General features: G+C 39.0%; 1 protein-coding gene across 1 annotated transcript in view; it reads right to left on the reverse strand.

Moving 5' to 3' along the window:
* Positions 1–2,897: 2,897 nt before the first annotated feature.
* The window catches only part of LOC103183211 (ATPase family AAA domain containing 2), a 43,325-nt gene continuing 25,569 nt past the window's right edge, over positions 2,898–20,653 (reverse strand). The window contains 13 exon segments of the mRNA XM_042331810.1: positions 2,898–4,886; positions 5,803–5,931; positions 7,693–7,823; positions 9,381–9,761; positions 11,028–11,162; positions 11,414–11,536; positions 12,738–12,897; positions 14,005–14,201; positions 15,551–15,686; positions 16,314–16,499; positions 17,524–17,710; positions 18,460–18,586; positions 19,334–19,648. Coding sequence (XP_042187744.1) covers positions 4,848–4,886; positions 5,803–5,931; positions 7,693–7,823; positions 9,381–9,761; positions 11,028–11,162; positions 11,414–11,536; positions 12,738–12,897; positions 14,005–14,201; positions 15,551–15,686; positions 16,314–16,499; positions 17,524–17,710; positions 18,460–18,586; positions 19,334–19,648 — 2,246 coding nt within the window. The 3' untranslated portion in view covers positions 2,898–4,847.

Consider the following 20,653-nt stretch of genomic DNA (forward strand, 5'->3'; position numbering starts at 1 on the left):
AATCACGCTTATGGTTACTTCCCCACCCCGTAGCTCAGCATCAGGCTTCACTGGGTGACCTGAGACTCTACCCTGGGTAAGCGGTGCCAAGTTGTTTTTGTTGGGATAAGAGCCTGGTTACCAGATTTTGATGGTTGTCACACAACTTGTACATGCACAAACCAACTCTCCGCAATCTTCCAAATTGATAGAGTAGATACATATTCCACCAACCCCCCCACCATTATCCACTCTGCTGTGTGCAACATAATCGCTGTCTTGGTGAATGAGTGGGCATAAACTGGAGGAAAGTTCTTGGAACACTTTGCCCAGCCTGCCAAGTGTTTCAAAACTTCTTAAGAGATTGTGTGCATGTATATATATATATGGGAGGGGGGCAGTGTTTGTCAAAGATATACTAAACCCTGATGCATATGGAGCCATGTAAAGCGAGAGCTAATGTCCCAGTCACAAAATGCAGCAGATAGTGATGGGAGTGAGTAGATAGATGATGGTTCCTGCTGAACTATTGCAAGGCATCCGGTGGCAGACTGCATAAAATACATTTTAACACTCATGGTTGGCCTTTCTTTCTTGAAAGGAATCAGTCTTAAAACTTGAAAAAGAGGCAGACTTTTAACTAATCCAAGGTAGATTATCACCAATAAAGGTCATTACATAGAATATACAGCACAGAAACGGGCCATTCGGCCCCAAATGGTCTATGCCGGCGTTTATGCTCAACATGAGCCTCCTCGTCTTCCTCAACTAAGCCTATCAACATAAGCTTCTACACTTTCTCTCTAATGTGCTTATCTAGCTTTCCCTTAAATGCATCTATGCTATTCGCCTCAACTACTAAATGTGGCAGCAAATTCCATTCTGTATAAATCATTCCACAATAGTCATCAGTTAAATGGTACCTTAACGCAGAGAATTGACAAGCCAACATTCCAGATCATTTTAAGGCACTTAAAACTGTCAGAATAAATCTCATGAGACATGAGAAGACAGCTTATATTTACACAGGAAATTTATTCAAAAACAACTTGCATTTCTATAGCGCCCTTCACGTGAGGTAGTGTCCCGGAGCGAGAACTGCTGTGATGGGGGCATGGAGTTTCGTGTGGTGAGTGTCCAGGCGGTGGTGTTTTTAATTAATTGGATTTTATGGATGATGGAGCTGGGGAGACCAGGGATGAGGTCATTGGAATAGTCCAGCTGGGAAATGACGAAGACATGGATATGGTTTTCAGGTGCATCGGTTGTGAGGTACGAATGGAGGTGGACAATGTGACATAGGTGGGAAAAAGCGGTCGGTCAGGGAATGAAATGTGTGGTAGAAAGGAAAGCTGAGAATCAAACCTGATGTCTAAGTTTGCATGGGTTCGTTCGGAGAGTCTGAGGCACAGTCTGGGGAGGTTGGAGTTCAGAACTGCAGGAGAGAAGACATTGATGGGAGCCAGAGTATGGCTTCCGTCCTGCCAGCATTCAGCCACAGGAAATTTGCGCTTATCCAAGCCTTGATATCCATCAAACAAGCTGACAGGACATCAGCAGACTGGAAGTCGCAACTTGAGTAGATTTGGGTGTCATCTGCATACATGTAGAAGTTCACCCCATGTCTGCGGATGACATCGCCGAGGGAGTGTCAATGATGAAAAGGGGTCAAGGATGGATCCCTGGGATACCCCGCAGGTGACCGGGCGGGTGAGAGGAAAAACCATTCACCTAGATGAAGTGCTGGCGGTTGGTTAATTAGGATTCCAATGCGAGTGCGGTCCCACTAAGGTGGATGAGGTAGAAGAGGCGGTGGAGGAGGATGGCATGGTCGACTGTGTCAAACGCAGCGGAGAGGTCCAGGAGGCAGAAAATCAGTGGCAGTAATTTCAAGGGTATAGATTTAAAACATACTTAAAATGAAGTCTGGTCTTATTTTGCCTGAAATGAACGAAGTACTGGAATTCATTAGGCTCATGATAGGATTTTCATAAATAACTGATATTTTCCAGTAAGTTTATGCATAATTCACTTTTACAGGTAGATAGGTTGACACACGAGACTGAACATTTATAGTTTGCTTCATATAAGAAGCTTCTACTTTAGTTTCCAATTTTTGACTAAATTTCATCTTCCAGACAACAAAATGATTACTTTATGGTTTCAATACGTTGTCCATTCAAGTGTGAATTATTTTAAGTGTGAATCTATATCAAATGCAAATTTATTTAAACTTGGTGGTTATTATAACTAAAATAAGATCAATCTTGTTATGTCTTGGAGTCAGATGTAGATCCAGAATGGAAATGCCGGATGATTTAGTTTTATTTCCATCCCTAGCCCACAGGCACGAGGGTCAATTGTACCACCTAGTGTGTTCCCACAACTGATTTTCTGAGCAGTTTTTCCTAGCAGCACCTCAATATCCACTGAGGTTTTTCTTTTGCATCCTAGTCTATAAAGGATGTATCCTGGCCAGCACCTGACAAGTGATCCACATTCCTAACCAAGTTTCTAAAATTCCATTAGCGGAAAAATCTTGCAAAGTTCAAAAATGATTAACTCAAAGTAATCCAGGATAGCATGATTGCAAAGTGGATAGATACATAAAGTCGCTCAATGAATTCAACCAAAGTCTGCTGAGAGGCTATAAATATTTGGGCTCCTTTCCACTGAATTGAAGGGCCCAATGGGTTTCCTCAACGTCAGATTGAAACTTAGCCAACCTTGATGTGGCCATGTAGCACTTGTTAGAATTCAATTCATGGCACATAATATATATCAAATCAGCTAGACACATGGGTCCATTTTTCCATTTATAAATTAAACATCTTGAGCCAAGTGGTTCGGGGACTTTTTGGATTTGATACAGAATTTAAAAAAACAATTCAAAATATACACAAATTGTTTGTATTTATAACAATTTAATTGAATGCAAATATAGTTACAACTATTTAACAGTACAAAATAGAAAAAAAGCATGTTAATGCAATGTAGACACTTAATAGCTTCTACAAAAGGCTTTCTATGCAATACTCTTCAAAAAAAATGTAATTGGTAGCAGTTACTGGTCCCTACTCTGCATTTGATCAAGTGACTTGCACTGCCTCAACAGGATCATATTCAATTTGACAGGGAGGTTTTACGGAGCACTTTGTCCTGAAGAGATGCTTATAGTTCTAAATGGTTACTCTGATTCCAGAATGATACTTCAACCAATTAATTAGATTATGCTTCAATCAGGTTGGCATATTTATGGCGGTAAAACATTGATTGAAACAGCAACACATTTGTTTGAAATTGTAGTGTATTAATATTTGGGGGTACTTCTGTAGGTGGAATGTGAGTATCAGAGCCATATTCCAGCTTCAACTGACTACCCACATGCGATTCTTAAATGGCTATGAGAACAAACACAACTGAGTTCCAACTTGCAGCATTGGGGGGGAAGAGACAATAAGGAAGAGTAAACATGGATTCAGGCAGGCAAAAAACAAAACATAACTTGTTAGCTATAAGAGCAGCATTGCTATCTTTGGAGAAAGCTGAAACAGACAATTCCATCCTCTTGCCAACATCTTTTAGAGGAATGATAGGATGCTTTACATGCATCAAACACTGCAGTGTGCTTGCTATACTCAATACACCTGCAAAGGAGAACTTAAGTAACTTACTATGGTGCATTCTCTTTTTTTTTAAAAAATAATGCACTGGATATAATTCTTTCCCCAACAGTCTCCAATTTCTTCATGTTACAGAAAGGTTTGTTTTAAACCTTCCAAATAATTCTAAGAAACTATTTGGTTTCAGACTAGCTACAAGTCCTTGTTCACACATTCTGGAGATGGCAGACATTTACATATTGGATGCAACCTGTAGCAAAGAATCCTAACAGATTAATAGAAATACTTTGCATACAACCCCCCCACAAATGTGTGCTGGTAACAATGTACAAGTAACATAACTCAGCACACAAACTATTTTTTAAACAATTGCTGAGAACGTATTTATTCTTAGACAGCAGTGGAAATGATGCAGAATGCTGTAGTCCACAGTTAAATAATTACTTTTTTCCTGTCTTTTGATGGCAAAGCAAGTTTTAGTAGTATTCAATGTTTCATAATAAAACCAAGCCTTTATCAGACTTTAAGCAAACTTTAATTAAAAAGGTCTGCTGAATACTTTCAATAAGGTTCTTTACTTTTAACAAGTTATTTTGTCAAACATTTTTTTTTAAAAAAGCAGTTACAGACTTTGATCTGCCACAAAGTTATATGAAAAGGCTGGCGCAGTAACATGTTGGAAACTTACATTTGGATTGTAAAAATGTGTTTTAAGACAAAACCTTGTTAGGTGCGACCACTGACAGATAAATAACTTCAGTAGACAAAACCATTTGTTCAAATTTTGGCCACAAATTAAAGCCTCCCTGCACTTAACACCGGACAAATGTCTGATCAGGCAGGTATGCATTTACATTCATAAAGCAACAATAAAGAAAACTGCCAATCGACATGTCTCTTTCTTATATTAATTAAAGGAACTTTTATATCTATTACTTCAGAATGATGAGGATGTATGGTTTACCTCTAAAAACTTATTTTAATCTTTCTACAATTACAAAAATATTGCAGTTATCAAACTAACGTTACAAAAGTTTTCATCTTCTGTAATATTTACAATATTTGATCAAAAAATATTGGTATTGATCAACAAAAAATTCTGCAATACTGGACAAGCTAATTTTACATTTGTTTCAACAAGCAAACTTTAGAAACCCAAAACACTCCCAAACAAAGTGCTTGGAAAAAAACTAACGTGAAGCCTGAGAAAAAACTATTTGCAAGTATACACGTCAACCTAAAGCTTCAAGATGGATTGAACTTGTCCACTTCTCTCGCCATTTCCTATGAGATGAAGATGAGAAAAAGAATATCAGTCATATTTAAACGTATAAGATAAAATGTATTTGTTACAGGATATCCAAACATTTGCTAATTCATTTTATTCGAGTTTATTCCACTACTTCGTAAAGAGAGGGGAAATTAAAAACATGGAGTAATAATAATCTTTGCACTTGATATTGTGCCTGATCATTAAGTGCTCAAAGCATTTCATAGAACAAACTGTAAAGTGGTGAGACTATGTGTCCTTTGTGGGCAAACATGGCAGCCAATTTACACACAGCAACATCTCATAAACAGCCACAAAGTGAATGATTAATTTTATTTGACCAAAGTTTAAAAAAAGTACATTTGATAACAGACTACTTCAATAAAGATTACATTAAGGCTTGCAGAAACTTGCCACTCAGATCTCAAATCCAGAGGTGCACCAGTGATGTATAACTGATACACAGCACCACCAGAAAGCGTCATTTAGATCTTGCTTGCTGCAAGCCACAGGGAATTTGCTGACTGACTTGTTCATTGACAGGGCATGAGATGTCCCTAGAATCAAATCTGTTTCTTGGATAGGAAGAGCGTGGCAATGCCAATGGATTTTAGAGAATTATTGAACCAGAGTTGTGCCTACAATTATCCGCAAACTCCAGCTTTGATCTTAATCATGCTACTGGATGGAAGCCAATGACTCCCTTTAGGGGCAGAGAGAGAAAAAAATACTGTACAGACACTCTGTAAAAAGGAACATTGAACCATCCAAATCAATTACTTGTGCAATTTTCTGGAATACCATTATTAGTCAATTTAACCATCTTGCCCAATTTCAATTACTACTTGGCCAATTCTAGATCAACACATTTAAAGCCTTATATCAATAATGAAAGCACAAAAAATTATTCAAATTTAAAAGGTTACGTACCTGTACTAACATGGTCTTGTCAAATGCCTTGCGATGACAATAGATGCACTGACTGAGAATTGCATACAGCTTTTCAAGTTGAATTATATTGAATTGCTTACTTTTCTCAATAACCAATTTCAAAATACTCTGTGGGTGAACCATATTCAAGAACACAATTAGTCTCCGGGAAAAAATCCACATTCATAAAATACCACAGCAAAACTGATCTGATTCAAGGAGTTCAAGAAATAAAACTATGGAAAAACAACCATGTATACTGTAGGAAGCTTCCTGTGAATAGCACAAGTTCAACAGCACCTAGAAAGTGATGTCAGGTGCAACCTAATGATCAAGGATGTTGAACAAAACACAAAATACTGTAGATGCTGGAAATCTGAAACAAAAAGAGAGCGCTGGGAAAACTAAGAAGGTCAGGCAGCATCTATGGAGAAAGGAAAGTGAGTCAACGTTTCAGGTCCACGACGTTTCGTCAGAACACAAGGCTTCCTGACCTGCTGAGTTTTCCCAACTCTCTGTTTTTGTTTTTGATCAAGGATGTTGGCTGTTTATAGCGCAGGAAACTGGCCAAGCTCATGCACGTATGTTCTGTATGTTGATGGCTGTCCTAGATTGCACCCAGTTCCTCCCTACCAACCTGCTCGCTCCCTCCGTTCATCAGGCTCCGGCCTACTCCATGTCTCCCGCCCAACTCGCCCTACCATCGGTGGCCAGGCTTTCAGCCTCTCTGCCCCCACACTATGGACCTCCATCCCGCAGTCCCTTCACCTCGCTTGCTCCCTGGCCTCCCTCAAGGCCGGTCTCAAGACCCTCCTCTTCGACTGTGCCTTTGGTCTCCCTTCCACGTCTCTGCCATCCCTCACCCCAAACCACCCCTCCCCCATACTCGGGCTCCAACACCTGACTGTTCAGCGCTTCGGGACGTCCTCCCGACGTGAAAGGCGCTCTATAAATGTAATTTTGTTGTTGGCTAGAATTTTTTTGATCTCCTTACTGTATAAAACGATGATTATAAAATAGTAATGGTGATCGCATCATGCTCGCCACTGTCAAGTGCTCTGGGACGCGACCCTGTGAGGGGCGCTGTATAAATGCAAGTTGTTGTTGTTTATAAGTTTGGTGGTTGGGGCAGGATGGCCTAGATTTGCTTCCATCAGTATAGTTCTTTGGAGCTCCCAACTCTCATAGAGGCCGAGGAGAAATCTATCCATTGAAAATTAAGCACATGAACATAGTTCAACAATTAATTTTATTTCCCAACATTATAAAAACCCTTGGATGGTTCAATGGGCTTGCTTAAGAACATTTGAGGGACTTTTTTTTTTGAGTGGGAGCCAAATCAATTTGTGCCACCTGCATTTGTATTGCAACCGTGCATTTCAATAGTCTTGGCAAAAACTGTACAAGATAGACTTGCCAATGCCTTAAAACTGAAATTAAACTGGATATCTTGTAGCAAATGGATATATATAAAAAGGTGTATCTGGAAATCATGGAATATATACAATGCAGCTGATGTAGCAGACACGTGATTAATAAATGACATTTCCTCAGCATCAACTTCATTACATTTAAAATTCAGAAGCTGTTCAAATGTAAGCTGTTTACTAGGAAGGGCTCTAGTTTACAGAAATTCAATTCTGCAATGTTGCAGAATTGTAAAGCCACACCCCCACAACCTTTTAGTGAGTCAGGGATTTATTAAGAGTTATGTACATATTTAAAAAAGAGTGAAAATTAGTGGTGTTTTGATGGAAAGAGAAAAAAGATATTTTGCATAAAGGCTCTAAGTTTAGATAAACATAGGAACAAAAGCATTTTTCTTTAAAAAAATAAGAAAGCAATTTCAAAACAGAATGATAGAATATCCTCCTCCATAATATGACATACCTTTAGCCTCTCATGGTCTATAATTAAAGGTGGGGTAGGTTCAGATAAGATCTCCATTGCTTTCTCAACATGAATGTGTTGTTCCACTTGGTCACGTCTGTTGCGGGTCATCCGCAAAATTGAAAGTTTGTCTACGGAGGGAAATACAAGAAAAGGTCTTCACAATGTGCAGTCCAGCTTTTCTATCACCTAATTGAAGACTCTCAGTGATTACCATAGCATTCATTGTGGAAATATATATACACTTAAATCCTGGTTGGCTGGATTAATTGGGGGGGGGGGGAATCAAATATCATCAGTAAGTGCCAGTACTGGCACTGTAATCATCTGAATCCCAGGAGAAGGTAGCTTGTTTGCTAACTGATTTGAAGTTGATTTCCCTGGCCACTGTGAAGGCCAGCAACTTGGCGCAGCTGCTCAGTGCTCGGAGTGTTGGGCCGATGGGAGTCTACCCACTATGGAAATTTGTGGTCCGCAGAAATCTTTAGCTTTTCAGTTTCGGGCCTAGTCCGGCTAGGCTGGAATTCCAGATACCCGGAATCCAGTAAGCCGGGGTTTACTGTACCCTGCATTTACTGGGATAAGAGTTAATCATAAACAGAATAGGTGCAGCTTAAACTAATAAAATGTAGTCAAAACGTTATAGCATAGTACTAGGTCATTCATCTCATCAATTCTGTACCCGTGTTTCTCTCCACATGAGCCTATCTAATACTAGTTTCCTGCTCACTCTTCTTTATCATTTAATATTACTTCTCTACATGACTAACTCATGTAGAACTGGCTTCCTTGAAGGGAAGGGAAAAATGCAACAGGCTTTTCATGGATTTGATTTGGGGACATCCCCATGACGCAACTGCAACAATGTACATTTATACAACATTCTTCACTATGGGGAATATATAGTGGGAATTGGTGATACCTTATCTAAGCATACATAAAGCCATTTTGGTAATATAATAATTCATGCATTTTATATAGCGCTTTATCACGTCTTCGAGACGTCTCAAAGCGCTACACAGGATATACTGTAAATTGTAGTGACTGTATATTTTGTGGACGAAACACGGTTTATACATTTATGTTTGTATTTAAGTACATCATCAGGTTTAACTGCCCATATTCAAATACATAGGTAGCTGCAAATAAACAAACTTTGAACACTCCCATAAACATCAAAGAGCAGGTAAATCAGATTATTTTAGCAAATAATTTGTCTGCGACAAATCTCTCCAGTTTCAAAACATTAACAAACTTCATCCAACGCATGAATTTATCATTGGGTTGGTCCACTCATTTGATATACATATCCAATACTTTGAATATGCATCTTTCATTTACAACCATTAATTAATTAAGTGTAAAATTTATCATTCCGACTAACAATATAACACAGAATTTCCTCCTCTTCCCTTTGGAAGTCATTTGACACTATCCAAGATCTCCAGCCAAGGCAAGAACTGACCCCAGCCAATATTTTTGTAACATTTTGCAACAGACATGGATTTTACTATAATAAGTACACAACTGTTTCACTTAACTCTCAAAATACCTTACAAAAACATTTACATAGGCATGATAGCCATGCCCTTCTATATACACACTTGTAGAATGATGTTCTGTATCTCCCTTTCTTTCCTGGTGTTTATTTGTTTTAATTCCCTGTTTTTTAGTAGAATCTCCATTACCCAGTTCACTTTCTTCTTTTTTTGCTTGATCAGGAGAAATGGTCTTCTTGCCCACAATTTCACCTGCATCCATCAGTGCATTATCAGTCTGTGCTTCCATTATCACATCAGTTTGCACAGGCTCCACTTCCTCAGCCAGCCTGTGCTTTACATCATTTGGTTCGCTATTGAGAAGCTGTTCTTGCTCAGTTTCTATGGAAGAATCACCATTGTAGTCTAATTCAGTCTGATCGAGACTTGAATCATTGCACTTTTCTACCCCGTTACTGGCCTCTTCGCTATCATCTTCCTCGTATATGACCCTCTGTGGAGGTTTTTTGCGCTTGAATATGATGCCACGATCCCATCGCCTGGTTCTCCGATACTTTTTCTTTGAATAGCCTAGGACATAACAAACAAGAAAAATAAAAGCATTATGGCATTTCAAAACAACCTACTCAGTGATGTAGATTCTGGGAAAAGTCTATAAATAAAACATTCTCATCTACACCAAATCCAACATGTTACTTGAACAAGGACAGTTTCAGTTCTCTCTCTATATCCCTTTTCCTCTCCTGAAGGACCCAGGGTACCAGTAAATTGTCCAAATGGTCATTCTTCCTGAGGCCAGATAATAAGAAGCAATAGGCTATTTAATCTGGGCATCAAAGCCAAACATTCCTGAAACTCACCAGATGACCACTGTCCAGCAAGGCATCACTGAATAAGGATCAAAAACAGAAACCCTGGTTCATGGATATTTGTTGTCATCACCCTACGACCACTACAGCTAAAAATAGTGAACCAAATAGAACGGAAATAAAACCCAGGACTTTTGAGTCTCTAAGGCTCAGTTTCATACAAATCAGTGGTTTTACTTATTGAACCATTGATATTTAGTTCCCAGGATATTTAGTTAACCAATTAAGACATTACAATAAGGTCTTAATTACATTTTGGGTTAATATAGTCAAACAGATATGATTACTAACAGCAGTCATATATGGGACAAGTGCAGCAAGTCCATTCACCTCCGTCCCGGAACTGGATTGACAATGTCCAGATTGAAATCTGGAATGAAGAGACAGGCGAATGGTCCAATGAGACTATTTTAGCTGTATTACAGTAATTTAGCTCCCATGTTAACTTATTTTTGAGATTCAACTTCGAAGATCAGTCAAAATATCTAAAAAAAAATTTTTTTTAATTGAAAATATTGGATTTTTTAAAAAATCCTTGAAACTGTAAATGCCTTCAGAACAGTCTGGACTTGACTTGCAAATACTTGCATCAGTTATTTTGTTTGTTCAGACTGAATAAATGTGATTTCAATTCACCATCATTTAAATTATTGATTTTATTCTAAAAATCGTGCAGATGTTTTGGTCAGTATTACCTGCCTTGAAATTCTAAACATTCACACTAGTAAGTTATTTTTTGCTGTCCTGCAAAATCTTTTGAATATTTCACATTTCATCATGTTATTCCACAGAATAGGAGATTTTCTAATTCTCCACCAGGAGGCAAAAATCACAGATAGACATAACCTCTTGTCTGACTGAATAAAGTATGGTAGCAAACTGAGAAAGGTGGTAAATTAAAAATGAGACACAGAAAATAAACCTTGAAGATTTTAACAGTAGGAAATGAATATTTTTGACCACTCACCTAAAGAAACTGAAGGTGTGCTTGCATCAATTGGTGCTGATATTGCTTCCATTCTTTCGCATTGAGAAACCTCTGCTGCAGAATTCTTTGGTAAAACGTGATAAAATGTGGGTGCAAATTTTGAAGAATAGCAACCTATAATAGTGAAAGCAGAATGAAAGCATTTGGATAAAATAAGTTCATCACATAATAATGATTCCATTCTCTTAAGCTCTCTCTTAAACATTCTTTAATGCCAAACCCCATTTAAGAGAGTTTAAAAGTTGGAAAGTAATCCAGGTGTTTGCCTGACACCTGCGACAGACAAGCTCTTCCACATTAAACATCTCTTCATTAAGTGAAAGAAGGTATGGACCACAGAAAGTGAACAAAGAAAAAAAAAATACCTCTGTTCTTTCGAGATTCCACAATTTCTTCGCACACTTTTTCAAATTCTTCATCAAGTTCTGATTTTACAATAGCATTGGCAGCGTCTTTTAGAGCACAAGCTCTGTGTCTGATCAGACGGTCTGAGAAATCAATTAGAGTACAAAATTACATTTGTAAAGCGCCTTTCATGTCGGGCGGACGTCCCAAGGTGCTGAGCAGCCAGGGATGAGGGGACCTGAGCCGGTGGGGGTGGCGCAGGGCAGAGAGGGGAGGAGGGTAGTCAAAGAGGAGGGTCTTGAGGCGTGCCTTGAAGGAGGCAAGGGAGGGAGCGAGGCAAAGGGAATGAAGTTCCAGAGGGTGAGGGCAGAGAGGCTAAAGGCCCAACTGCTGATGGTGGGGCGGGCCAGGTGGGGGACATGGAGCAGGCATTTGAATTCTTTAAAGTTCTGCCTGCTGACCAGAAGGAGCAGAAAGGTTGATAAGGGGTTAGGAGGTCGGAGTTAGGAGGGGGCAAGGTCATGGAGGACCTTGAAAGGAAAATAATTTTGAACTCGATCTTCTCAGGGATGGGAAGCTAGTGGAGCCAGGTGAGGGTGGCTGTGATGGGGTCACGAAGCCTGGTGCAGGAGAGGACATAAGCTGCAGAGTTCTGGATGATCTGCAGCTTGTCGAGGGAAGTCGGGGAGGCTGACAAGCAGGGTGTTGGAATAGTCGAGGCTGGTTGTAATGAAGGCATGTATGACAGTTTTGGCAACTTGAGGGATGAGGCAGTGGCGGAGTGGGGCAATGTTGTGGAGGTGGGGAAAGGCAAAGCGGGGCATGGCATGGATGTGGGGGAGGAAGGACAGTTGAGGGTCGAACAGACGTCTAGGTTCCTGACTGGCTTGGTGAGGTGGAGTGCGCATCCGTAGATGCTGATGCTACCAGTATCTGAGGTACGGAAGCGCTGGCGTCAGCTAATCAGGTGAGCCTGGGTCTTGCTGACGTTCAACTGTTGGCTTTATAGATTAATCTCTCTGCCTAAAATTACATTAATTTTAGAATTCTATACACAAGATTAGTCACCTTTTATATCCTGTAATTTGACTTTGATAAACAGAAGTTTTATTGGCTACCTTTCAATGGAAAGAAAATTCAAGGTCATGCATCAAACTCCAGCACAGCGATTTCCTCAGATATAGAAATTTAACCCTTCATTCTACAGCATGCATTTGAATTCTTAAAGTTCTGTCAAGATGCACTTAAAATCTTATTTTGGACATTGGAACTCTAACAGATTGGATACCAGACAAAAACTTGGTTTCTTTCTTCACTCCCTCCCCCACACCCCCATATACTCACCTCCAGGATCTCGATCAGGATTGTACTCCAAAGCATTATTGCAGATTAATTCTACGTCTTGAAGATATTCTTTCACTGTCATATATTTGTGAAGGTCAATGTTTGACATCACAGTAGAAAGGTCCATTGGTTGTCCGATGACAGTGCAGTAATCTGGAACCTAAATTGTACAGTTATGTTCAATACATTACATCACATTGCTGTACAAAATGTTCAACTTCTCCTCCAGATTCTCTTGAATTCTAAATTATTATATTCTCCAAGCAAGATGTCATATAATTTGGATGATAGGAAGAGGAAAGGCTGTTCAGATCATCAGGCTTGTTACACCAGTTTAGATTACGGCAGACCGTTTAACCCATTCCCTTAATTAACACCCTTATTTCCGCTGCATCTATCTATAGCAACATGGGAAATTTAAATGTAATGGATGAACAAGATAGCCATGAAAACATTGTCCGTTTGGTAACATGTCCCATCAAATGTAAATCCTACATGGTTAAAGCTAGGACAGTAACTGAAACTGAATGAAGCCTCCATATTTTCAATGTACAGAAACACAAACTTCACTACTATACTCCTTTAGAGAATGTTTTCAGGATTCAAGGAAGCCTGGTGTACAAAATCATGAGGGGTTTTGACAGGCTAGAGAGATTCATTCCACTAGCTAGGGAGTCAATAACTAGGGCACTTAGCCACAAGAGCGAAAAGAGAACTGAGGAGGAAATTTTTTTAAACTTAAAAAAAGTTGGTGTGTGGATTGTCCCCCTGAGTAGATTCCATCGTAGTCTTCAAGAGAGAAGCAGACAGGCACATGAAATAGAGGGGCTTGAAGGGGGTTGGGGATAAAATAGGGCGTTGGGATTGAAGCAATTTTGTTGCCCCGTGAGCTGGTGCAGACTCGATGAGCTGAATGGCCCCCTTCTATGCTGTAGATTTCTATGTTTCTACCTCAACTTCCAAAACTGGGAAGTGAATCCTGACAGTGGCCAGGCATTTTATTGGTTTAGAATGGCACTTGATTACCTGAAGTAAAGGGATTATACTCAATTTCAGTGGCTTTTTGAATTTTTTCATGCTGTTGGCAGGACAACCACAAACAGTATTTACCATTCTACCAGCAGCAAAAAATTAAGGTTATACGGAACCTTCAATTTGACATTTAATCAAATTGGCAATTATAAAAGATTTTAATTACAAAAGAAACATACATTTTAAATTGCGTTTCAATCAATCATTCGCGGGATGGCACGTAAACAATTTATACCTCCTCAAGATCTACAGGCTTCATGAAGGCTCTGAAGCGTTTATCATTTGCCAGTCGGAGAGTCACATCACGCAAGAAAAGCCTTAACTCTCGAAGAGTGCCTTCTTCTTCCCCTTCAAGCCGCTTTAGCTCCTCCTCGGAGAGACGTCGTGGTTCGGGAGGTGGTGCTACTGGAAGGACTTCCAATGCCTGAAACACTAAAAACCCCTCCTTTAAAGTACAGTTATTTTCATATAAGCTACTAAGAAAAGAAAAAAATACTGTTCTTTTCAGATGCATGCAAATAAACAACATTTCATTGAGACTTTCCACTTAAGATTATATAATAGGCTATAACTTGATCTTCTTAATGGTCAATATCACTATTGATACGTATGGATTATTTCTCCCTCCCCCTCCGAAATAGAGTGATTCAATTCTTAGTTGCCAACTTTTTTCCCAAGTGGTCATTCTTCATGTGCAAACTCAGCTATTAGCAAGCTATTGGATTCATAGGAGAAATTACCTTTATTTGCAAACTTGATGCAAGGGAAATTTGAAGACAGACCAAGAAAGGGAAATCAGAGTAAAGTGTCAGGATTTTACAATCTTACAAAGAGCTCAACAGTATATTATGTACATAGGTACACTGACAAATTAACCTCTTCACAGATAAATCTAAGGGTCTTTACATATGTTAAAATAAGAGGCACATGTGTGTCATGATTTGGACAGCTGGCATTTCATGGGAGAAGAGACCTTGTTGACATTTAGCTCATATTTGAGACAGCAGTAAACAGGGAATAGGAGCTGGGCTATAACGATCAAATCAGTTGAGTTCAGATCTCGTGCTCAAATAGAGGGCTGCACCTGGAATACTGTATATAACTCTGGTCAACGTGACATCAGAAGACCCTGGAGGCAACACCAAGGAGAGCAATGGGGATGACCTAAGTCAACTAATTGAGCTAGGGCTCCAGCCTAAAAAAAAACAAAATTTAAAGGCACACAAGAAAGGAATGAGAAAGCAAAGTTGGGAGTACACAAGTTCAAATTGCGGTGATAATGTTAGGAGAAACCCTAAGAAGTACTTCTTTACATAGATGGTGATTAGCAGCTGGAATAAATTACCAGACGGAATAACGATTAGGACAAAGTACATTTATGAAACAGCTTGATGGTATAAACAAACAGTAGGGCTGGTATTCCGGAAGGCTGAAATCAATTTGGTTAAAGGGCGTTTTTCATCTGAACTCTTTCTTGGTGGATCATGTCCTCTCCTGCTGTGCAGTTCCAGGAAGGGTCACTGAAGAACATTCAGAGACCTTTGTAGTTAGTCGCAGTGAAAGATATAGAATTATATTGATGTTACCCAGGAGATTAGTTTATTAGATCAAAGAGCAAAATCACAAAGTTCAAATTCCTAAGCAAATTTTGAGACCTACAAAATCTTTGAAATTCAATACTTGATAAATAATTTGATAATCTGCTCAAATACCACACATACATATCAGTGCAGTGACGTGCTGCAATTTTTGTGCTTCTGCAGCACAAACTCTTAACTTACTGGCTTTTCTTTTTGATGATGGGGGCTTGGCAGCCTGTCTTAATATAAGATCTTCAAAGAATTTCTTTCTTTCTTCACTGCCGGGAAGCTGGACATTGAAAACTTCTCCGTAATGACAAAGAAACATCTCTTTCACCTTTTAAAATAATTAAAAAGAGGCACATAGGTCAGATGCAAAAACAGCAGATGGGTTGGAATTAATTTCAAGCATGTAATAGTCATAGGGTTTTGACAGTCTAAACCACAGAAAGGTTGAAATAGAAGTGGTACGCACAATTTAACATTTTGTAATTTGAATGATTACGTTGGTCAGGTTCTTGGCTTGGTGTTCAAATCCCTTCACTCTCTGACACCTCCCAACCTAAGTGTTAAGCAGTCTGAGATGCTACCCTGGGTGGAGGGCGCTCTATAAGTGCAAGTTGCTGTTCTGGTATCTTTAGACAATTTGTGTTTTAGGAAGCTTATCTACCAATTTTCTTATAAATGTAGATGGGAAAAGGGACAATATAAACATTGTGATGAAAGCACTTGACTACTTGGCATCATATGAAAGAAGGCACTGTAACCACAAAAATAGTGTGCTGGGAGAACATAATTATCTGTTTGAGCTATTGATCAACTGGGGCAATTGTATTATTTTAAAACAAACTTGTTTTGGTCATGCTATCCTTTATAGATGACAATCAAAACCTGCAAAGTGGTTTGGACTAGTTTAAATACTTTGTAACAAAATGTCAAGGATTGCAGCAAAAGGAATATTCACCTCATCTGGCAGTTCAATGTGTGGGATGTCGCATGTCGCCAGCAGCAAGATTGGGGTAAATGAGGGAATGTCCTGAAGTAATGTAATGAACGTAGCTCTCAGGGTGTCTCCAATCGAATCCCACCAATGATGAACGTGAGGGATGTAGAGTATACTCGGGGCTGTCCTTCTTGCTTCTCGGAAAAGCTGACAAGAGTAAAGAATCACAAAACTAACCAGGTAAAAATACTGACACTATCTTTACATAAGCAATGATTTTGCAAGGTAAGAACCAGTCATCCAATATAAATAATATTCTAATTTAGATACTCTAAAGACTCAATGAGGAGCAACTTCTGCAACGTGTTGTCCAACAAGTATATAGTCTGCACTGGGACTCTTCCAGTGAAACCAATCCTTTATATCATGGGTTATCCTCGATACTAAACTATGAGCCCAAATGTTATTCTCAGACAGTCCTCACTTCAGTGTCATCTTGCCTCAGAGTCAAAAGGTTGTGGGTTCAAGTCCCACATTAAGACTCTGAGCTCATAAAATCTAGGCTGATAATGCAGTGCTCCTCCAAACACTGCAATGAAATGTCTGAGGTGCTGTCCTTTGGATGAGATGAAATCAAGATCCTTTCTGCCTGTTTGGGTGGAACTGAAAGATGACATGGCACTATTCAACAGAGAATGGAGTTTTTCCCTTGGCTCAGAATCCTTCAGGATAAAACTGTCCATTCACTTCATGGCCGTTTGTAGGACACATCTTTGCAAAAAGAGACTGTTTACAAATAAGTTTGCTTACAAAATCCAGTCCAGTAAATCCTGTTTAGTGCTGAGTCGTTGACAACAACTTGATATGGTTCTATATCAAATGAAAGCATTATCATCACTACATTATTCTGTGATAACCTGATATGTGCAATCTGGAATATATTCCTATTTTCATGTCCACAATGGGGCCCAACCCCAATTATTACCGTTATTGGGCTCATTTCAAGTGGAGTGATATTGGTTATCCACTAGATAGATTTTAGATCTTGCAATACACTGGAAAACATCAAATAAATTCAAATAAAATTGTAGTAAAACGTCTGCCCAAGTTTGAATCATTCAGAATATAAAGTTGGCTCCATAATACACTCCTGGTATAGCTCAAGTCTATTTACAACATAGGATGTAATTATGGACCCACGGTATCCTACACAAACTGTAAGACATCTTACCTGTGCACAGGTTTCTTCAGGTGATGTAGCACTAACACCATACAGGACTGGAAGATCAAATGTGTGAACGGTAAATTTTTCCAAGGTGTGAAGCAGTGCTGGAGCAAGGTGTGAACTCTGACCTGAACCTGGTTTTCCAGACAGTAATAACCGTGGTCGATAGGATGTTGGCTCATGATAGGCACGCCTAAACAAAACGTTTTTTGCTCAAATAAAATATTAATACTCAGACATGAAACATTTACATCAATAAGTTAGTAGCAAAACAAAGATGTCTCAAATGTTGCAGAAAAATAGCAAACTTTTTTGCTCATACTTGCAATTTAAAAAGTACATCAAATTCAAGTATTAAAGGGAAAATACATCTGGGGAAGCACTTTTAGCCTCAGAAAGGAAGCTTAAGTTGGTTCTCCTTCCTCACTAGAGTGCCAGTGGGGTTACTGATGGGAAGCAATTCCATACATCCAAAGTGATGGAAAGCACTAAGTGTCAGCCTGGATTAGTTAGCAGCACTTTCAAGAGGCATGAACTCTGTTTGATTCAGAAACTCTTAAGCATGATGGTTTTCCACACATGTCAAGACACCCGACTGACAATAATAAATTGGTCATTTTCAATCCACGACTGTTTGTGGGACACTGCTGTGTACAATTGGCTGACGCGTTTAACCCACAAATATACAGTCATTCCACTTTACAGCATATTCTGTGAAGCACTTTGAGACGTCTAGAAGTTGTGGAAAGTGTTATATCAAATGCAAGGATTATTATTTATTATAACAAAATTGACAGTAAATAAATACAAGGATACAGAAACTTCTCAAGGAGAGGTTGAAACCGCAGTTATCTGTGCATTCAATTTGCATCCACACAGCTGAGCTCGTAGTAGCAAGTTTAAAAATATATCCCACACCCCAAATCAGCGAAGTTTACTTACCTACTAAAACAGAGGAAAGATCCTTTGCCTCCCTGCTTACTAGCTGATTTCTTAAGAGGCCCATTTTCAAATACTGATGGTTCTTCATCATCACTGTACATATCTTCTATTACAAGACTTGCTTTACCTGTTAGGTATAGTTTTCAAAAGGATTTTTTGTTATAGATTTGATACTATTCCACAAAGCTATAAGTTTTGAAAGATCTACCCTTTCCAAAAAAGAATTGGAAATTGTGATATTCCTGAAGACATTTCACTGCTTGAATTATTGCCGGTGGTGATGTAGAAATTGTAGTTAAAAATGTGCCCTCTTCTTTTTAAAAAAAGTCTTTAATGACAGCTTTAGGACTGAACACTTCCCACTTGCCTATAATGAGACTGGTTTCTCTCTCAGGTTTCAGTAAATTTGGCTGTTTTACAAAGAGATATTTTTTGATTTTTGAAATTGGGCTTTGAAGTCACAAATTGCAGTGCTGCCATCAGAATTTACTGTTAACAAATGGTGTGCCCTATGTCTCATGAGTATCCTTTAAGCAGTGGGTTAAATATACTATCTTTTAGGATAATTTTGACACACTTTTGGTACAATTTGAGACAAGGCACAAAAGGAGTTGCATAGTCTAGTTGTCATAGATCTACAACCCAGAATTACCTACAGAAAGGTCATGAAGATTACTGGTGTTGAAACTGGTAGGAGGATGTTTGTAGCGGATTCCGAGGGGAAATGCGGCTGCACCTTTCTATTGGCCCAGGTGATGACACACAACCTTAGGCAAGCACAAAAATACAACAACATGCATCCCCACATACATTATTGAACATTAACCCAGTAACCCATTGTTCTCTCAGATTTGAAATAAGTAGTAATCCTTACCAATCTCACAGCTCTTTTTTAAACCTTGCTCTGCATGTGGGAAAACTTTCTTCAAGGCTTCAAGTATTTTATAAAAGGTCTTGTCAAAAAGTGGTCTGACAACAAACGATAGCGCTTGTCCAGGCGAGGATACCGCCCGCTGAGAAGCTGGCACAATCTTCTGCATGGCCATTACAAAGTCTTTAGCACTGATGTTAATAGAGGATATATCAAGTTGCAATTTCTCATTAGTGGTGTAGATCTGGGGATAACGGCGACGCAAGGCACACAGGGCTGCTTCAGTACAGACAGATTTAATGTCAGCACCACAATAACCTGCGGGTGAAACAAAGATGCTAGTGGCTACACATTTACATTCTTAAATATTCATCAGCAATGTAAAATCAAATGTAGCGCATTTTAAAACAAATCTTACATATATATGAATCAATTAATCAACAGGGTTAGTTCCTCCTCACTTACTCAGCCTCTAATTTTATTTTTTAAACTACCCCCAAGAAAATCGACTCTCCTGATCTTTAGGGGAAGGCAAAACCCAACGATGCTCTTGGAATCAATTAAATGTCAGGTCAGAATAAATAGGCAAGAGTGTACCATTGTCATATTCCTGAAGGGTACTTCATCTCCAGTGTAGCCCTGCTTTTGGCAAAGGTTTCTTGGTCTTACAATTTATCTAGCTAGACACTGTTTAAAAAGACACCACTACAGGTATCAGGTATTCCTCAACCTGGTCTTCAAACAAATGTAATTCTAGGAAACATATTCTTGTTTGAAGACCAGGTTGAGGAATTCACAAAACCTGCAGTAATTTTAGGAAACATTTCTGTTTGCCATGCAGAAGGCAAGGAATCTCTGTGAAGTAAAATGGCCTGGGCTGCATATCTATGATGTTTGGCTGCCTTTTGCTTCAGCAACTCCGCTGCCTGACTGCAATCGAATTTGGGTGTCTGGATTAACTTAACTCAAAGTCACAAGTATTTGAAGTATACCAAGCGAGTATAGTATAGCATTTCATCCCATTTATTCAGTTCTCAAAAAGTGAAGTTTTCTCTTGGCCCAAGACTTACTTTAATGCCTTCAAGCAATTCTAGATGTAAGATTGGTAAATGAAGAGGTAAAAACGTTTTACTCTCCATTAAATGCTCATGATCAGTTTCAATATTTCAAAATAAAATGGTTTCCAGAACTATTCTAATTTGAAGACCACGAGTATTTGCACAATATTATATATTTGCAGGAATCGTGGGATAATAGTCCCTCTTAGTTAAAGGATATTCCAGCTATTTCTTTTTGCAAGGTCATAGAATTACTAAAAAAAAA

Source organism: Callorhinchus milii, unplaced genomic scaffold (genome assembly GCF_018977255.1).
Source record: "Callorhinchus milii isolate IMCB2004 unplaced genomic scaffold, IMCB_Cmil_1.0 Scaffold2, whole genome shotgun sequence".
NCBI lineage: Eukaryota > Metazoa > Chordata > Chondrichthyes > Chimaeriformes > Callorhinchidae > Callorhinchus > Callorhinchus milii.